Here is a 19,006-nt window from a genome sequence, read left to right on the forward strand (position 1 = left end):
ATATGTCCTCTCATAATTAATATCTGCTTGTATTTTCTACTATGCAATAAATAAAATAAAATGCATTAAATACTGTTAAATTTTTAATATTAGAAGAATAGCCTACTATTAAAATTCAAGGATTGCCAATTCTGCTGAGAAATTAATGTTTGTTTTAAATAAATTGTTTATTTTTTCCTTATTAATTATAAGTGTAAAAGATATTAAACATTAGTAAAAAAAAATATTGAATTCAAATATTTATTTTTTAAATGTGAAGGGGTTAAACTTACACAAAGCGTTCTGATTAAGAAACTGGATTTCTTGTTGCATCTGTGCAGCATTAAATGAAATGTGTTTGGTTTCATCCTGTCCGTGCATCTACAGTAGAGTTCAGATTGTTCTCTGATATCGGTTCACTGCACGCACGGAGTCGCTCAGCTTTTGTCTTCCGGAGTCCAGAAGCATCCATCCTCACGTTCTGGTTGCACGAGTGGAAAAATCGAGAATGCGTCGGAAACACCGCCTCCAGCGGATAAAAGCGAGAGCGCGCGCGACGCACCGGCAGACGGAACCGAAACCGCGGGAGGAGGTGCTTTACGTTTGAGATAACTCTCAGTCTTTTAATTCAAAGTCTTACTCTTGAAACCCTTATCATTTCCCTCGGCTCGGAGAATATCGTTAATGGTATGTCTGGTGCATTTATATTTTGTTGTAGTCTACCTATTGTCTTATGGTAGGCTTTTATTTAATAATATTTTAAATGCAATAGGCTGTATTTCATTAATGCATATTGCACAAATGTGACCCTGGATCACAAAACCAGTCATAAGGGACAATTTTATGAAATTGAAATTTATGCATGCACCTAAAAGCTGAATAAATAATATTTATATTGAGGTATGGTATGTTGGGAGGACAAAAAAAAAAAATCGAAATATTAAGAAAATCATCTTAAAAGTTGTTCAAATGAAGTTGTTAGCAATGCATAGAAATGCATATTACTGAACACAAATTAAGTTTTGATATATTTAAGACAGGAAATGTACAAAATATCTTCATGGAACATGATCTTTATTTAATATCCTAATGGTTTTTGACATAAAATAAAAATGTCTAATTGTGACTCATGCAATGTATTGTTGTCTATTGCTACCAATATACCTGTGACACTGATGACTGCTTTTAGGGTCACAAATGTTTCTTGAATTAGTTAGCATCGTCTCTCCTGTTGTTGCAGGTTGATCATCATGCCTGAGAAAGTTCGCATCAACAGTGCAGATGTGAAATACACTGAGAAACACATCGAGTCGCGGTACTGTTACCACACTGCCTCTGTGCGCAGAGATGGAGACGCGTTCACTGTGAGTCTCTCAACCTTTACACTCATGCATTTCTGCTTTGTGCATTGCTGAAGGCTATGCAACTTTTTATTTCAGAGTCTGAATCAGAAAGTTGCATTGCGTTTTCTTCCTCCTCTGTGTAGTTGAGTATGATGCAACTGTACTGGTAAACAAGTGTTTAGCATGTTTTATGTTAATAAGGTGACGCCGTCCAGCACAGAGTTCACCTTCCGCACCGAGAGGAAGGTGCCCAGGCTGGGTGTGATGCTGGTGGGATGGGGTGGGAATAACGGGACCACGGTCACAGCTGCGGTTCTGGCCAATAAACTGGGTCTGACCTGGAGAACCAAGACCGGTCTGAAGGTACAGCTTTTGAAAATGTTTTGTAAGCTCATTGCATAGTGACCCAAATTCACATTTATGCATTTAGCAGACACTTTCTAAAGTGGCTTTCAGGCTATGCATTATTTTTATCTGTCTGTGTGTTCCCTGGGAATTGAACCCACAACCTTTTGCGCTGCTAATGCAATGTTCTACCACTGAGACACAGGAACACAAAATACAGTGTAAATGTCCTTAAAATCAAACATCAACATTTATTGTAATGTAATGCAATAAAATAAACCTACTGTATAATACACATATTTTAAATGCATAAAAACATCAGACTAATTAAATTAGACGTAAAGTAGCGACTAAATACAGTACAAAAAAATAATACAGTCTTAGAATTAAGCAGGAAAATTTCTAAATAGCTACTATCAATAATACATATTAATAATAAAACACTAAATGCATATAAAACAATCTAAGAAATACGATTATGCATATTAATTGTTATGTTTTTATAAAAAAAAAATCGATATTATTATGTAGTATTAATTTTCTATTATATAAATGTAGATGTATTGTTTAATATTTGTAAATGCACAAAAAAGCTAATTTATTTTGTATGATTATGCATGATTATATAAAAATAGCTCTGCATTTATTTATTTAGTTAGTTTTTTATTTAGCATATTTTTCCATTTTGCCTAACCAGTGAAAAACATGATTTTTATCATTTTAATATATATGATTTCAGCCCATCCATTCTTTTAGAACTGTGCATTATAAGTGAGCCCCATTGAAATAACCCAGCAAAAGAATTTTTTTCCCAGAACGTTTTGCTAATGTTATCAAAAGCTATTTTTGAATGTTTTTTTATTTAAAAACATTTGTTTTTGGTCTTAAAACTGTCTTATATCCTTGTTTAACATACACACATTAATAAAACATTCCATTGTATCACTTTGCAAACATCATGGGAGTGTTACTTTTGAACGTTCTGAAACATAGTAACATTAAAAAAAAAAAAACATGAAACATCCATCTAAAATGTTTAAAAAACAACATAACAATGTATAGTGTTAACATTTGAAAAAAATGGACAAAGACCAGATAACATTGAATGAATGTTACTATTAACGTCCAAAGAACCTTGCCAGAACGTTCTGAGAATGTTTGCATCATCTTCTTTCAGAAAGCCAATTACTACGGCTCTTTGCTCCAGTCGTCTACGGTGTGTCTGGGATCCGGTCCGGATGGAGAGGTCTACGTTCCCTTCAGAGATCTGCTGCCGATGGTGCATCCCAATGACATCGTGTTTGATGGTAAAAGCATCATCTCTCATGGATCTGACGCTCTGTTAGTGGCTGTGCAGTAATGACTGAAGCTGTGATGTCTGCGCAGGCTGGGATATCTCGTCTCTGGACCTCGGCAGAGCCATGGAGCGTGCTCAGGTTCTGGACTGGAGTCTGCAGGAGAAGCTCCGCCCACACATGAGCCAGCTCAAACCCAGACCCTCCATCTACATCCCAGAATTCATTGCAGCTAACCAGGAGCAACGGGCGGACAACCTCATCAGAGGAAGCAAAGCAGAGCAGGTGAGCACTGTGTATTAAGATTTACAATGCAATGCCAATTTATTTGTTTTCATTAAAATTTTATTTTTTTTCAGCCTGAATCATGAAGTTGCATTGCTTTTTCTTCCTTTTTGGATACTTGCATACATGCACACAACATTTAAAGTACTTTGCATGGACAGTTTAACTAAATTACTAAAATATATTTAATTTAATTATTTTTCATTGTTTGTTCATGTTAATGGAACCTTCTATCTCTATTACATATGTTAAGACAAATTATCATCAAATTAACATTAAAAGGTTCTGCACTCATAAACTATTTACTTTGACCTTTTGATTGATGAACATCAGATTGTGAAGCTTAAGCATCTCATTGCATTGATAAGTTGCTGAATTTTTTTATAGGTATTATTTTACATACATATAGTTGTGCAAATTACTAATCAAAAATTAAGTTTTGATATATTTACGGTATGGTCAGTGCTTTAAGTGGCCCAAAAGAGGTGCCGGTACTCTATTATAGCCAAAAAAAATTATTTTCTGTTTTATTTTTTATGATTCGCCTCATCCCCTGAGGTAACAACAACTATATTGAAGGGCTTTTATATACAGCAGTCAACAGGCAAACTTAATAATTAAACCTTTTATTAGTTTGTGGATTTGCTTGAGATAGAAAGAACAACTGAACATAAATAAAATGTGCAAAAGGATTTTGAAAAAATACCCTTAGAAAGAGCTACTGCATTACTGCATTCAAACTTCCAATCTGACTCAAATGATTCACGAACCCGCTTTGAACTCCCGAACTGATTCAAATGATTCGCGATCCCCAAACTGACTCAAATGATTCGCGAACCCACTTTGAACTCCCGAACTTATTTAAATGATTTGCGAACCCTATACGTACTCCCGAATTGATTTAAATGATTTGCGATCCCCAAACTGACTCATGATTCGCGAACCCGCTCTGAACTCCCAAACTGAGTCAAATGATTCGAGAACCCGCTCCGAACTCTCGAATTGATTCAAATGATTCGCGAACCCGCTCTGAATTCCCAAACTGACTCAAATGATTCGAGAACCCGCTCCGAACTCCCAAACTGAGTCAAATGATTCGCGAACCCGCTACGAACTCCCGAACTGATTCAAATGATTCGCGATCCCCAAACTGACTCAAATGATTCGCGAACCCACTTTGAACTCCCGAACTGATTTAAATGATTCGCGAACCCTATACGAACTTTCGAATTGATTCAAATGATTTGCGATCCCCAAACTGACTCAATGATTCGCGAACCCGCTCCGAATTCTCGAATTGATTCAAATGATCCGCGAAGCCGCTCCGAACTCCCGAATTGATTCAAATGATTTGTGATCCCCAATCTGACTCAAATGATTCGCGAACCCACTCCGAACTCCCGAACTGACTCAAATGATTCGCAAACGATTTCTCGAACTGATTCAAATAATCCGCGAAGCTGAACTCCCGAACTGACTCAAATGATTCGCGATCCTGCTCCGAACTCCCAAACTGGTTCAAATGATTCACGCTCCATACTCCGAACCAGGAAGAATTAGGAAGTGTGCATTGTGAAGGGCGCTCTGAAAAGCGGCAGTGAAGGCAAAGGATTAATAAAACAGATGTCCAAATGAATGTACTGGGTATGGTGATCTTAATATCCTAATGATTTTTGGCATAAAAGAGAAATGTATAATTTTGACAATGTATTGTATCCCTGTGCTACTGATGACTCCAGGGACACAGATGTGAAGTATATATAATATATAAATCAGGATGTTTTTAATCTTCTTGTCTTGTTTTAGGTGGCTCAGATCCGCAGAGATATCTGTGATTTCCGAGAGAAGAGCGGCGTGGATAAAGTCATCGTTCTGTGGACGGCGAACACCGAGCGATTCTGTGACGTGATTCCTGGAGTCAACGACACGGCGGAGAACCTGCTCCACAGCATCCAGGTGAGCGTAGTGGTAGTGGTAATGCATGGATCAGACCCGGTCAGGATCGCTGGTATTGATGGTTTCGGTGGGGTGTGTGTCTCAGACGGGAGGGGAAGTGTCTCCCTCCACCATGTTTGCGGTGGCCAGTCTTCTGGAGGGCTGTGCCTACATTAACGGCTCGCCACAGAACACGTTTGTCCCCGGAGCCGTGGATCTGGCCGTCCAGCGCGGCGTCTTCATCGGAGGAGACGACTTCAAATCTGGACAGACCAAACTCAAGTCTGTGCTGGTGGACTTCCTGATCAGCGCCGGGATCAAGGTGAGAGAGAACCAGTGCACTTCTGAAACAGGAACACGTGTGGAAGCGTCCTGTCATTTAGTTTTAAGCACTAAAAACACAGATAGAATTTAGGCAACATTTAACTATAAAGATACAGTGATTACAGTTATTATCAGTGTTCCTGTAGCTCAAGTGGTAGAGCATTGCGTTAACAAGCGGTTGTGGGTTGTGGGTTCGATTCCCAGGGAACACATGATTGTTAGCCTGAAGACACTGTAAGTTGCTTTGGATAAAAGCATCTGCTAAATGCATAAAATTAGCAAACATGAACAATAATTTTTTTCTAATTCAGTGTTTTGCATTTTAACTTTTCCACATTCCATTTTTCCCCCGTTTGAATTTTTAAAGGGAAAATTCAGGATCCCATGAAACCATTTTATTTTTCCCCATTTACTGTTTAAGTTTTTTTTTTATTATTATTAAAATTACGTTTGAATTTTATGCATTACATATTTTTCCCATCCAAATTTTTCTGGGTTTTAATTTTTAGCGTCCTATTATGTTGTTTTAAGCAATAAAAAGGCAAATATAATTTAGTTCACATTTAACAATAAAGACCCAGTAGTTCATGTAATGACTAAAATTATGAAACAAAGAACATAAAAAAAAAAAGTATTCCATTTTTTTGCATTTCAACTTTTACACATTCATTTTTTTTTTATTATAATTTCAGGATCCCATGAAATCCATTATACTTTTCCCCAATTTTTGTTTAATTTATTATTATTATTTTTTTTTTTTTTTATGAAAATTACATTTACATTTTTAAGCATTATATCTTTTCCATAAAAAAGTTCCATTTGATCTGTTTACATTTTTCTGGATTCTGTTTTCATTGTTAAATTAAATGTTTATTTATTCATCTTTGTTGAAAATATAACTGTTCATCGTTAGTTCATGTTAGTTCAGGTCCATTAAATTATAACAGATTCAGCATTTGATTTTAACAATTTATTAGTAAAATTTAAAATTAACATGAACTAGGGTATTTTAATGCTTTAGAATTATTAATATTGTTGCTAATGTTAAAAAATGGAAGCTTGTAACATTTTACCATAATTTTCTTTACAGTAAATTATCACATTACTTTTAAATACTATTAATTCAGTACAATTTTAATCAAATTGTTGTTGTTTTTTGCATGAATATACAAGTATTTTGTCCTCTTGATTGACAAACATTAAATTTTTAAGCTTATGCACATAATTTCACTGATAATTTTTTTATTTTTTTAATAATTCATTTTTCGTACAATATTTTAATAAAAAGTGCCAAAGGTATATATTCTGGAAAAACATCAGTATACTGCAATATAAAATATTTCTTGTTATTTTATTACATAAAATATTCCATATTTTATAATATAAATTCTATATTATTATGGTGTTATTTAAAGTATGTACTTTATATTAAGTGGAATATTCTATATTGCATATTACTTAAAAAATAAAATGCCCCTTTCCAGCCGACTTCGATAGTGAGTTATAATCATCTGGGCAACAACGACGGTCTGAATCTGTCGGCTCCGCAGCAGTTTCTCTCTAAAGAAGTCTCCAAGAGTAACGTGGTGGATGACATGGTGCAGTCGAACCCTGTGCTGTACCGAGCCGGAGAGAAACCTGACCACTGCGTGAGTCTGACGCTGTTTTACACACACACACACACACACACAGTTTTCTTGAGCAGTTTGTAAATGCAAACTGACGATTGCTGCAGTGCATTAACGTCCGGGTGTGTTTCTGCGCAGGTGGTTATTAAATATGTGCCCTATGTGGGCGACAGCAAGCGTGCGATGGATGAGTACACGTCTGAGATCATGATGGGAGGAACGAACACCATCGCTCTGCACAACACCTGTGAGGTGAGAGCAAACTCCTCCTAAAATACCTTTTCATTTTTATGGATTACATTTTTTACTATTTAAATTTTTTTTTTTTTTACTTTTTATAATTTTCTAGATTTTTTTATGGTTAAATTATGTTGGTAGTCAATGATTGACTTTAAAGATTAATCGAAATCAAGTTACATAAATGAACAGTAATTTACTAAAGGTTGAATAAAGTATTACATTTTTAGGCCCTTATGAAATGTTGTATTTTTAATTAATTCCAGTTTGAATTTTTCTGGATTCTGTCTTAATGTTAGTTATCAAAAAGCATGTCTTTAATTAAATTAAATTATGACACCTATGCATTTAACAACAATTAATAAAAAAAAAATATTATAAAATTTTAGGGCTTTATGAAATTAATTAACCCCTCCCCCAAGTTAATGTTTTTCTTTGAACTATTTTTCTGCCTTCAGTGTAAAAAAAGAAAAAGAAAAAAAAATTCTGGATAAATGTTCTTTTAATTCCATTTTTTCTGGATTTTGTTTTAATGATTAAATTAAATGTTAATCAAAAAGCATGTGTAGCTAATTGAAATCATACAATTTAACAATAATTTATATATATAAAAAAAAGGTAGGGCTCTGTATAATGTAATCCATTTTATTTTGCTTTATTTAAACTCATTTTTCTTTCCTGTTTTAATTTCTTTTATTACTTTTTCTTTTCTTTTTTCTTTTTTTTGCAATTAATTTTTTTCTAGATTCTGTTTTAATAGTTAAATTATATTTTGGCAGTCAAAAAGCTTCTCTGATTAATTGAAATCATGAAGTTTACACAATTGAACAGAATTACTAGAGGTTTAACAAAACAATTAATCTGTTTTGGATTCTGTTTTAATGTAAAGAATCAAAATTCATGTCTATAATTAATTAAAATCATGAAACCAAAATCATGTTTATTAAGTTAATTTTTTTAGGGCTTTATAAAAAAAAACACAGTTTAAATAAAAATGTCCTGGATTTTATTTTAATGGTTAAATTAAATGTTAATCAAAAGGCATGTCCAATGAATAGAAAATTGATTGCATGGCTGTTGAAATTTTGGTTATGGTATTTAAGTCCCAGTCTGATGCTTGTGTCCAGGACTCTCTGCTGGCCAGTCCCATTATTCTGGACCTGGTGATCCTGACAGAGCTGTGTCAGAGAATCTCCTTCCGCACTCAGGACGATCCGGTTTTCCAGGGTTTCCACAGCGTCCTGTCGCTGCTCAGCTTCCTGTGTAAAGCGCCTCTCGTCCCGCAGGGGGCGCCGGTGGTCAACGCCTTCTCCCGCCAGCGGGCGTGCATCGAGAACGTCATGAGGTCACACACCTTCACTCAGGAGACATTCTGATTGATATAGTTTATTTAGTTATTAATTATGCATCATGTTCAGTAACTCTCTGCAGCAGATTAGCAGCTTTCTTGTTGTCAGCTCTGTTTGTTGAATGTGTTTGTGTGTGGATCTGCAGAGCGTGTCTGGGACTGCCTCCACAGAATCACATGCAGCTGGAGCACAAGATGACCAGGAGCTTCCTGCATTCAGAGGAAAACCCCATCCTCATGAACGGAAAGATGGAGCACACAAGAGGCTTTCAGTCTACCAAATACATCCACACCGACGGCCACCAGAAGCTGCAGCACACGATCACATAAACACCCAGCTAGATGTGTACTACTGAGTGCACTCAAGTCCAGTCCAGCAATCGTGCTTCTTCTCGTTTAGTGAGTGTCGATGAATATTCATCTACACATTCCTAGATTTTTTACATGAATGCACTGAGGAAAAACATCGTTTTTGTTTGTTGAATAAAATAATTAATTCTCGTATTGTGAGAATTGTTGTTGCATTTGTCAAATGTATAAATATTAATATATATAAAAAGTAAGAAAAATAATCATGTTTTTGAATGTAATATAAATAATAGCAAATATAATCAATTATATATATATATATACACATTGATAACTGATTTTATCTCATAAACTCATTTGGATCAGTTTCTCAGAATACAAAACTCTGACTTTATATTATGTAAATGCTTCATTCATTCATTTTGCTTCTCCAGTAAATGTGTCTTGATTTAAGAGCACTGGAAAACAAAATAAAAACACTTTCATTTACTCCTCGATCGGTTGCATTTGCATTTTAATTAGAACAAAGAGCAGGAACATGAATCAAGAAAGTGACTGAATTTGTAAATATATAATATATCATCTTTACAGCTTTGCTTGTACAATTCAGAAACATTACTGACATTTATTGATTAATCAGCTTATTAACAATTACACACAGGATTGAGACATGTCTTGGAATTTTTTGTTTTTGAATTTCACCCTCATTTCAGTGACTTTTACACAGATTTCTCTGAGAGATCACCGTTTTTATTGTATTTATTTTGCATGTTTTTCTAATTTACAAAAACATTAATTACAAATGACTTAAGCATTACAACTTGGGCTTTTAAGATTAAAAGTGAATTTGAGAATGAATGCATATTTGGAGTCACATGATCAGCGACAAACATTTACGTGCATTTAATTCAGAAGTGGAACAGAAAATAAACATAAAATGTAATTTAACGTCTTGATGATCCCTTGTTTTACATGTTTGAAAATCCTGAAACTGTGGAAGCTGTTTGGACTCTCATTTTGGGTGACGGCACCCATTCACTGCAGAGCATCCATTGATGAGACATTTTCATTTTTGGCTGAATTCTTTTAATATGATTTCCATTTTATAAGTCATTTATAAAAAAAAAATTTTTTTTTATAAAATCCTTTAACTACCAAAAAACCACTTCCTTGATGACATCAACCTGCAGGAAGTGACATCATTTACTGGCGGGAAACCAGCAGCACAAACATCAGTGAGTATATTAATGTACCTGATTTGGTTTTGTTTCACTTTGAAACATTTGTCCCATTTAAATTAACTTCATGTAAAGTTTTAAACGTGTGAAGCTAATAGCTAGAAACACTTGAAATATCCTAAAATCACATTTGTTTGATCCCATCTAGTGAGCCTCGGGCCTTTCCTCGTGACAGAATGATTATTGCTCTTGAATCAGCATAAAAACAAAAACACACCGGTAGCTTAAAAAGGGATTTATTAACCAAAACAAGATTGGAAATGAACATTTATCAATAATGAAATGATCTAAATGATAGAAGGAACCAGTTCTAGTGCATGAAATAGATCGAGACATTCATGAGTCACACATTCTGAGCTTTTTCACTCGTATTATGGTTTCATCGCTGATAGAAACAGAAAGTTACAGGCGAAGTGGGTTCAAATAAAGCTGTGTCCAAAATTACAGGAAGGAAGTTCAAGTTGTTTCCTTTTGTTTTGCTGTTCATGAGCACAAGACGGTGACGAATACCAACGACCAAACAAAAAGATCTTGCAAATGCCACGTTTTTGTTTTAATGTATATGAAATATAGGTCACCACAAAATCAAAAAAAGAAAAAAGAAATTACAGCCGGTGTAGAGTTAATACATTTTATGCTGTATTATAAATATTATTTTTATTTAAAAAATAATAATAATAGTGCACAATATAGTAATATATACCATGTATTAAATTACTTATTATTTATTAAATTAATTGTGCAGCGTATTTGTCATTAATGCTGATTTTAAACTGAATAATTAAATAAATAATTACAATTTTATCATATATATTAAAATTATGTAGTGCATTTGTAATTTATGATGATAATTATATTTTTTTATATAAAATTATATACAATTTATTAAACAACTTAAATTTGTATATTGCATTTTCTAGCAGCAAACAATGCACTTCTCATGAAAATAATAACATTAAGACTTTTTTGTGTGCTAAATTATAATTCTACCTTTTTTCCTTTGATTTTGTGGTGAAATAAGACTAAGACACAGCTTCAGGTGAAATGTTTGGACTGAGTCTGCTCGGATTGACTGAGCTTTAATGCTTTAGATGCTACGAAACCTCTTCAGTGCACTTTTCACATCACAGTTATGAAAGACAGGTGCCAGAATCAGCTTTTAAAAGGCGTCCCAGTTTATTACAGTAATATGACATATTTCCCCCATAACTCACATGAAATGAAACATTAGAGAATGTACAGATACTGGCAGACTGAAAAACCCCAAGACCCCGAACAGCTGAGAAAGTGTGTGTTTATGTGGACGGCGGAGGAAGACCACTGTTGACCTGAAAGCGTGTTTCGTCTGATATCCCATACTGCACCAGCGGGTCCTGCACCAGATCATCTTCATTACAAAACATTCAATCAACAGTAGAGGTTTTCTCTATTCACAAAGCTGCTGAGACAAACTCTTCCTGAGGCACAGAGGGAAGGGGGCGGGGCTTACCTTCTCAGCAAGCTCATTAACTATGCACACAGTGATTGGCTGATTTATTCTAGAGCTGGATACTATGTTGCAGCATTCAAATAAAGGTTTAAAAATGAAACTTAACTGCTACATTCAAATAAAGATGTCACTTATTAATAAATTAATTAAACTTCTCAAAAGCAATTAGCAAAAATGCATATAAATAATGAATAGACATGCAAACAGTTCACTATTTCAGTTAATATGTATTTTATTTCAAATAATATTTAAATTTTAATATAATTTTAGTTTTAGTTAACAACCCAAAAAATAAGTCTGAAAAAATATTTTTCTATTTTAAAGTTACATTTTTTAAATTTTTTAAAGTAATTCCTTTCTCTTTTTTTTTCGCAATTTAGTTGCGTGTTTTTGTCAGTTTTGTTTAATTTAAAAACAAATAAAATGTCTATGCAATTTTTATTTTAATTTGATTTATTTTAGTACATCAAGTTATACCAACTAAATGAAAATAAGAAATGTTTCCTTGGCAACTACATGAAATAAAGTAAATTAAGTTTTTGTTTATTTCAGTTAATATTTATTTTATTTCAAATAATTAATATATATATATATATATTTTAAAGTCATTTTTAAAGTAATCCCTTTCTCTTTTTATCGCAATATAAGTTGCGTCTTTTTGTCAGTTTTGTTAGTTTTTAAGAAAAAAAAAAACAATATGTCTATATCATTTTTATTTCAATTCTAGTTATTTTAGGAAATCAAGTTAAACTAAACAAATCTTTACTTGGCAACTGCCTGAAATAGCTTTATTACAGCTTAATGAAAACAAAGGAGTTGTTTTGTGAATACAGACACTGATCTCTGAGAGGCATTAGCTGCAGTAATAAACAGTAATTAACAGAGATTCCTTCACCTTGCCGGTGAGCCGATGGATTTCCGTGCGATAGTAGATCAGGTTCTTGCGCATGGATTCATAACTGTGAGACAGAAGCAGATCAGAGTTATAAAGCTGGAGACGCAATGCATGATGGGAAACGTCTGTGACACACACCTGGCTTTAACGATGGCATCGATCCACTCCACACACTGCTCCTGAGAATCACATTCGAACAGATACTTTCTCTCGGCTTCGTCCAGAAACACTGAGAACAAACAAGAGTCACACTTCTCTCTTAAAGAGCCTCACATAAAGAATAACCAGTCATTGTAGTATAACTGATACACTATTATAGGTTTTTATATAATTTATATTAATAAAGTAAATTAAGTTTTTGTTTTATTACAGTTAATATTTATTTTATTTCAAATAATGTTTTTTAATATTATTTTTGTTTTAGTTAACAAAAACTCTTCTTAAAATCCCCAAAAATAAGTTTTTTTTTTTACATTTTCTATTTTAAAGTAATTTTTTAAAGTATTTTATTGCTCTTTTTTCTTGCAATTTAGTTGCCTGTTTTTGTCAGTTTTGTTAGTTTTTAATAAAAAAATAACAATATGTCTATATAATTTAGGTTATCTATAATTTAGTTTATCTATATAATTCTAGTTATTTTAGGAAATCAAAGTTAAACTAAACAAAAAATGAGCAATCTTTACTTGGCAACTGCCTGAAATAAAATAAATTAGGTTTTTGTTTTATTTCAGTTAATATGTTTTTTTCATATATATATATATATATATATATATATATATATATATATATAATTTTAGTTTTAGGTAACAATAACCAAAAAGTAAAAAATAAAATAAAAATAAAAAAATTCCAAAGTAATTCCTTCTTTTTTCCCCCGCAATTTAGTTTTGTTCATTTTGAATTTAAAAAACAATACGTCTTTGTAACTTTATTTACATTTTAGTACATCAAGTTATATCCACTAAATGAAAATAAGAAATGTTTCCTTGGCAACTACATGAAATAAAGTAAATTTAATTTTCGTTAATATTTTATTTTACTTCAGTTAACACATAATTTAAATGGATAACACTTAAAAATAAGATGTAATTTGTTAAATTAATGTATAACCTAACATTAACAAACAATGAACAGTCCATTTATTACTATGTTAATGTTAGTTATTGAAAATACAGATGTGCGTTGTTTATTCGTGTTTATTTATTATATTTTAAATGTTTAGCTCTTACCGATGGAGAAAACGCGATCGTCTTCTCTCTCGACACGACACTGTTCCAGCAGCAGAGCGCCGATGGGCTGAAACACAAACCAATTCAACGATAACGATAACGATAATGATAACGAGGATGCTGATTCACACTCACCTCGTCCTCATCGGTCCGAAAGTAAAACAGGAAATTAACGATCAGTTTCACTAGACGCCTCTTCACAACTGTAGTGGGAAACAGAGTAGGAATAAAAGTTAAACTCTATTGAGGTTTAAGAATTTTGGTTTATAAGACTCTATCCTCTCCACAAGGCTAAACCAGATCTAAATTTAAATCTAGTCTAAAAACGTATTTTTTTTTAGTGCCTTTATGTCACTTTCGTTTACAATTAGTATATATAATGCATTTTTATTCTCTCCTGGTTTGTGTATTTTATTAGTTTGTATTGTAAAATATACTATTATTACTTTCTATGTTTAAAAAAAAAATAGGAACATTTTATATAACAATTCTGACTTTCCACTCACAATTCTTATAAGAAGATTATAATAAAAAAAGTAAGAACTGTGAGATAACTTTGAATTGTGAGAAAAAACTCACAATTCTGACCTTTTTTTCCGCTCATAGTTATGAATTTACGTTTCGCTATTTTTTTCATCAAGAGAATAAAAAATTTAAAATAAAATTGCAACTTTTTATCTCATAACACTAACTTTTTTTCTCGCAGTTGCAACTTTTAATCTCAAACTTTTTTACCTCAGTATTATGAGTAAGTTAACAGATTGCAATTCTGAGTTTACATTTCGCAATTCTCCGAAAAGGAAAAAAAGTCAGAACCGTGAGATTATAAGTCGTAACTTTTAAAGTTGTTAGAGAAAAAAGGCATATATTTTTACTTATTTATTATTCTTTTTAAAATGTCATGTCAAAGTGGCTTTAAAGACTCCAATCTGAGCGCTTTTGTTTTCAACAGCTTCCACAGAAACGCTCCATTTCTTGTTTGGTTTATTTTAATGGCAGTTTACAAGTTATGTGACTGATTAATTAAATTACTTCGAATGTCGCGCCATAACCGCTTTTTTATTTAAAAAAATTTACCGTTAATAACGGCGAACTGACACGATGCGATTAACGCTAATTTCACTGAAATCAATCTACCAATCACAGAGCGCGTAGTGGAGGCGACGGGACCCGCCTCCTAACGCGATTGGATACTGCAGCTGTGTGACGAACACTAGCGACTAAACAGCTGTACGCGTACTACCTAACAACTGCTATCAGAAAATAGTACGAATAGTACGCTGTATGCGATTCCGATCACCTTGGTGCTCTAATAGAAACGTCCCCGCTTACCGTCTCCCCTTCTCGGGCCTCTCATGCCCAGCTCGGCCGCTCTCTCTGACGGCTGGCGGCTCAGGAACACCAGCTCTTTCTCGTTGAATCGCATCTTCAGCTCTCTGACAGCACTTTCGTCCCATTAAAGCGCATTGTTGTGTCATTAAACAGCGGTTTTCGTCCCAGCATCAGTGTGAGATCGGATACTCCTCCTCCAGAATATCAGCCAGAGTCTGCTGCTGTGGTCAGAATCTCATCTGATCGAATGTTTAAGCGTCCTAAACACACACACACACACACACCCAAAACAAACATACACGCAGACAGAGTGCGACAGGAACTGAACACGAGCGACCGGAAGAGGGCGCTGCTGGGTTACCGCTGAAAAAACAATGCAGATCAAACTATTTGGACATTTTTAATTTGACTAAAATTAGTTTGTGAATTTAAAACAATTTTTTTATGTTTATTATGCGACGTCTTGTCATTTACAGTTTTGTTTTAGTAAATCCCGACAATGTGTGACTTTTATTAAAACAGGAAGCGGAAGTTCATCACTCATCGCCGCGACTACGCATTACAGCAGCGGCAAGCGTGATCCGGCCTTGAGGTAAAAAGTGTTTTTACAAAGAATTTTCCAATTAAAATAGCATTTAATTATGTTTTTTTTTTTTAAAGAATGATCTGAATAATACCGCTAAACTAATCTCTGGTATTTTAATGAGCTTTCTGCATTTGTTATGGTTCGTTAAAATGCCGCTTTGAAGACGGTCCGATTCGATTCAGTGCTTTATGTAACGTAACTGTTTTATGTATCATTTATTTTGATGTCTATTTATCCTTCACAAAATTACATTTGTTTTCAGAGGCTGTTCGTTGTTAGTTTCAGACTTCTATATGTGAATATTAAACGATCAAGCTCTCTCTCTCTAGGCTATTTTCCACATCTTTGCTGATTTCTGTACTCTATTTTTCAGTCAGTTTTGGAACAAGAGTGTGCTGGCGGGTCGTTTTGAGTTCTGTAAGTTCACCCATCAATCTTTAAGATGATTTCAGATGATCTTCAGTCGTGTTTGAGTGTGTTTTCCTCTTCTGTGGTTCCAGGAGCATCTGTGTGAAGCGAGGGATCTGTCATCATGGATTTCCAGCACAGAGCCGGAGGGAAAACCGGCAGCGGCGGCGTCGCCTCGTCGTCCGAAAGCAACCGAGACCGGCGTGAACGCCTTCGACAGCTGGCCTTAGAGACCATAGACATCAACAAAGACCCGTACTTCATGAAGAACCACCTGGGCTCCTACGAGTGTAAACTGTGTCTCACGCTGCACAACAACGAGGTGTGCGCTCCGAGAGACTCTCACACACTTAACACACACTCCTCCTCGAACATAACTCTCATCCTGTCTGTCATGTTCCTCTTCTAGGGAAGTTACCTCGCTCACACGCAGGGCAAAAAGCATCAGACCAACTTGTGAGTGCACTTCTGATGATCAGGATGGGGTTCAGTGTAGACCTGGAGTTCATTGTGTTATGTACTAACCTGTTTCAGAGCAAGACGAGCTGCGAAAGAGGCGAAGGAAGCGCCAGCTCAACCCGCTCCAGAGAAAGTCAAGGTTGAAGTGAAGAAGTTTGTGAAGATCGGGAGACCGGGTTATAAAGGTGAGAGCCTGTGATGAATGAAACCTGGAGTACGTCACACAATGCATTGTATTGTGTTTTTGCTTTCAAAATTCAGTAATCACCAATGACTGGACAGTCATGAGAATGCATGTATCAGAAGCAGTAAGGGTCTAAAAGTCATTGATTAATAGATATTCTTGTTTTATTTCGCCTGCAGTAACGAAACAAAGAGATCCAGAGTGTGGACAGCAGAGTCTGCTTTTCCAGGTAAACCCAGTCGTGTCTGTTCAGGGTTAAAGCTCAGATCTTACATCCATCTGAACCTTCACTTGCATAATAAACGCTGTCCTCATGTTCCAGATTGATTACCCAGAGATAGCAGAAGGTATCGGGCCGAGGCATCGCTTCATGTCGGCGTATGAGCAGAGGATCGAGCCTCCGGACCGTCGCTGGCAGTATCTGCTGTTCGCAGCCGAACCGTACGAAACCATCTCCTTCAAGGTCTGTGGATCGCATGCTTCAAACAAGTCCAGCGTTTGTCTCCAGGAGCTTTACTTTCACTGATCCTCAGCGGATATTGTGTACTCTGTGTGTGTGTGTGTGTGTGTGTGTGTGTAAACATACTGAGTTGTAAATTAAAAAAAAAAAATAGATATTTGAAAGTGGGTCAAAGACAATAAGAAATTTACAAAAGTGATTTTATGTCCATTTTAAGGTTTCAAATACGTTTTTGGACAATAAAATGTCAAAATTTTGTAGAAATAATGTTACGTTGTCATTCAGTGTGACACAATATTTATGTGAAAATTTTAACAACATGCTTATTCTGACGTGTACATATTAAAATATATAAAATAATAAGTGAGAATATTAAATTTGATTGTTTTTCAAATGAGTTTTTAAAAAAGTATAATGAAAATTATAATACTTATTTAAATTTTATAGCTTATACCTTTTTTGTCTTTGACCCATGCATATATTTATACTTGTATATATAATTATTTTATATATAAATCTAACATTTTGCCTTAATTTAATATATATATATATATTAAATTAAGGCAAAATGTTAGATTTATATATAAAATAATTATAAGTACACACACACAGTATGTAAACAGACTTTTATTTTAAATGTAAATAGTCATCAGGTTTTATTACATCTGAGATTTGATGATATTGTTTCTGTCATATTTTCAGGTTCCCAGTCGCGAGATCGATAAGGCAGAGACTCGTTTTTGGACACACTGGAACAGGGAAACGAAACAAGTAAATAAAGAGAGAGATAAAAGTCATGTGTGTTTCTGGAGCTTCTCTCGTGCTGACCTCTCGCTCTCGCTCTGCTCCAGTTTTTCCTGCAGTTTCACTTTAAGATGGAGAAGTCTCTGGCCGCTCCTCCGGGTCAGACGCCGTCGCTCGGTGTGAAGCGTCCACCTTCCATCATCTCTGGACTCGGTCTGCATCCACACAGTGACTCCATGCCGCCCCCCCCAGGAGGGATACATGGCATGCCCCCCGGAGCCCACATGCCCCCACACATGCCCCCCCCAGGAGCCCTGCCTCCTCACATGAGGCCCCCGATGCCCCGCGACCTCTGAGGGACGCTCTGCTTGAAGCTTTCATAGATAATGCATTAATAAACCATTTCACCTTATAATGCATGTATATGACCTCATGAATAATTGCAACCACAGTTATAATACGTTTCTATTCATTTATTACAACTTTAGAAAGTGTAATGCATTAAAACACAAACCTAACTTCAAGTATTGTAATGCATTTGAACTACGGTTGCAGTTGTTTATGATAAATATAATGCATCATGAATATTTTTATAATGCATTTTATGTGAAGGCTTCAAGTGTTGACAGTTGATCTTTCTAGACATATATTGATGTTAATTTAGTTTTCATGAGCACAAGTCTCTGATTTGACAGTTCTGTTTTTATGCTTTTTTTATTATTAAAACCTTTAAAGTTGACATGAAATTGAAGTTGTGATTGTCTTTTCTTCTATACTATAACTTCTGAATGAAATGTCTTGAATGAACTTGAATTAATCCATTGGAAATTGATTAGATGGTTTTTGCTTGCTACTAACGAGGGGGAGATAACATTAAGGTTTTTTTTATAATATTTTGAGGGCACATTAATTAAAAAGAAAAAATGCGCACACACACGTTTCTGCAAATCTGTT

The 19,006-nt window shown here is 34.6% G+C and overlaps 3 protein-coding genes across 5 annotated transcripts; 2 read left to right on the top strand and 1 right to left on the bottom strand.

Moving 5' to 3' along the window:
* The first annotated feature begins 325 nt into the window (after positions 1–325).
* LOC113045206 (inositol-3-phosphate synthase 1-A-like) lies at positions 326–9,198 on the top strand. 2 transcript variants are annotated; one of them, XM_026205423.1, is made up of 11 exons: positions 326–666; positions 1,214–1,343; positions 1,524–1,685; positions 2,845–2,974; positions 3,054–3,247; positions 5,054–5,203; positions 5,289–5,504; positions 6,991–7,155; positions 7,273–7,386; positions 8,499–8,716; positions 8,866–9,198. In XM_026205423.1, the coding sequence occupies exons 2-11, from the start codon at positions 1,230–1,232 to the stop codon at positions 9,047–9,049; spliced, it is 1,647 nt and encodes a 548-aa protein (XP_026061208.1). In that variant the 5' UTR covers positions 326–666; positions 1,214–1,229; the 3' UTR covers positions 9,050–9,198. The 2 variants fall into 2 exon arrangements, with proteins under 2 accessions (XP_026061208.1, XP_026061207.1); XM_026205422.1 differs by having other exon boundaries at positions 327–666; positions 1,220–1,343.
* Positions 9,199–10,247: 1,049 nt separating this feature from the next.
* Positions 10,248–18,803, top strand: LOC113045208 (splicing factor 3A subunit 2-like). 2 transcript variants are annotated; one of them, XM_026205426.1, is made up of 9 exons: positions 10,248–10,263; positions 15,734–15,803; positions 16,298–16,527; positions 16,615–16,661; positions 16,740–16,849; positions 17,028–17,077; positions 17,171–17,311; positions 18,011–18,079; positions 18,160–18,803. In XM_026205426.1, the coding sequence occupies exons 3-9, from the start codon at positions 16,330–16,332 to the stop codon at positions 18,406–18,408; spliced, it is 864 nt and encodes a 287-aa protein (XP_026061211.1). In that variant the 5' UTR covers positions 10,248–10,263; positions 15,734–15,803; positions 16,298–16,329; the 3' UTR covers positions 18,409–18,803. The 2 variants fall into 2 exon arrangements, with proteins under 2 accessions (XP_026061211.1, XP_026061210.1); XM_026205425.1 differs by lacking the exon at positions 10,248–10,263 and adding an exon at positions 16,171–16,214.
* Positions 11,419–15,524, bottom strand: LOC113045210 (pleckstrin homology domain-containing family J member 1-like). The gene is made up of 6 exons (XM_026205427.1): positions 15,212–15,524; positions 14,015–14,082; positions 13,880–13,946; positions 12,789–12,879; positions 12,651–12,714; positions 11,419–11,639 (listed from the first exon to the last, which is right to left on the bottom strand). The coding sequence occupies exons 1-6, from the start codon at positions 15,303–15,305 to the stop codon at positions 11,562–11,564; spliced, it is 462 nt and encodes a 153-aa protein (XP_026061212.1). The 5' UTR covers positions 15,306–15,524; the 3' UTR covers positions 11,419–11,561.
* Positions 18,804–19,006: the final 203 nt, after the last annotated feature.

This window comes from Carassius auratus, chromosome 27, assembly GCF_003368295.1.
Source record: "Carassius auratus strain Wakin chromosome 27, ASM336829v1, whole genome shotgun sequence".
NCBI classification, from domain to species: domain Eukaryota; kingdom Metazoa; phylum Chordata; class Actinopteri; order Cypriniformes; family Cyprinidae; genus Carassius; species Carassius auratus.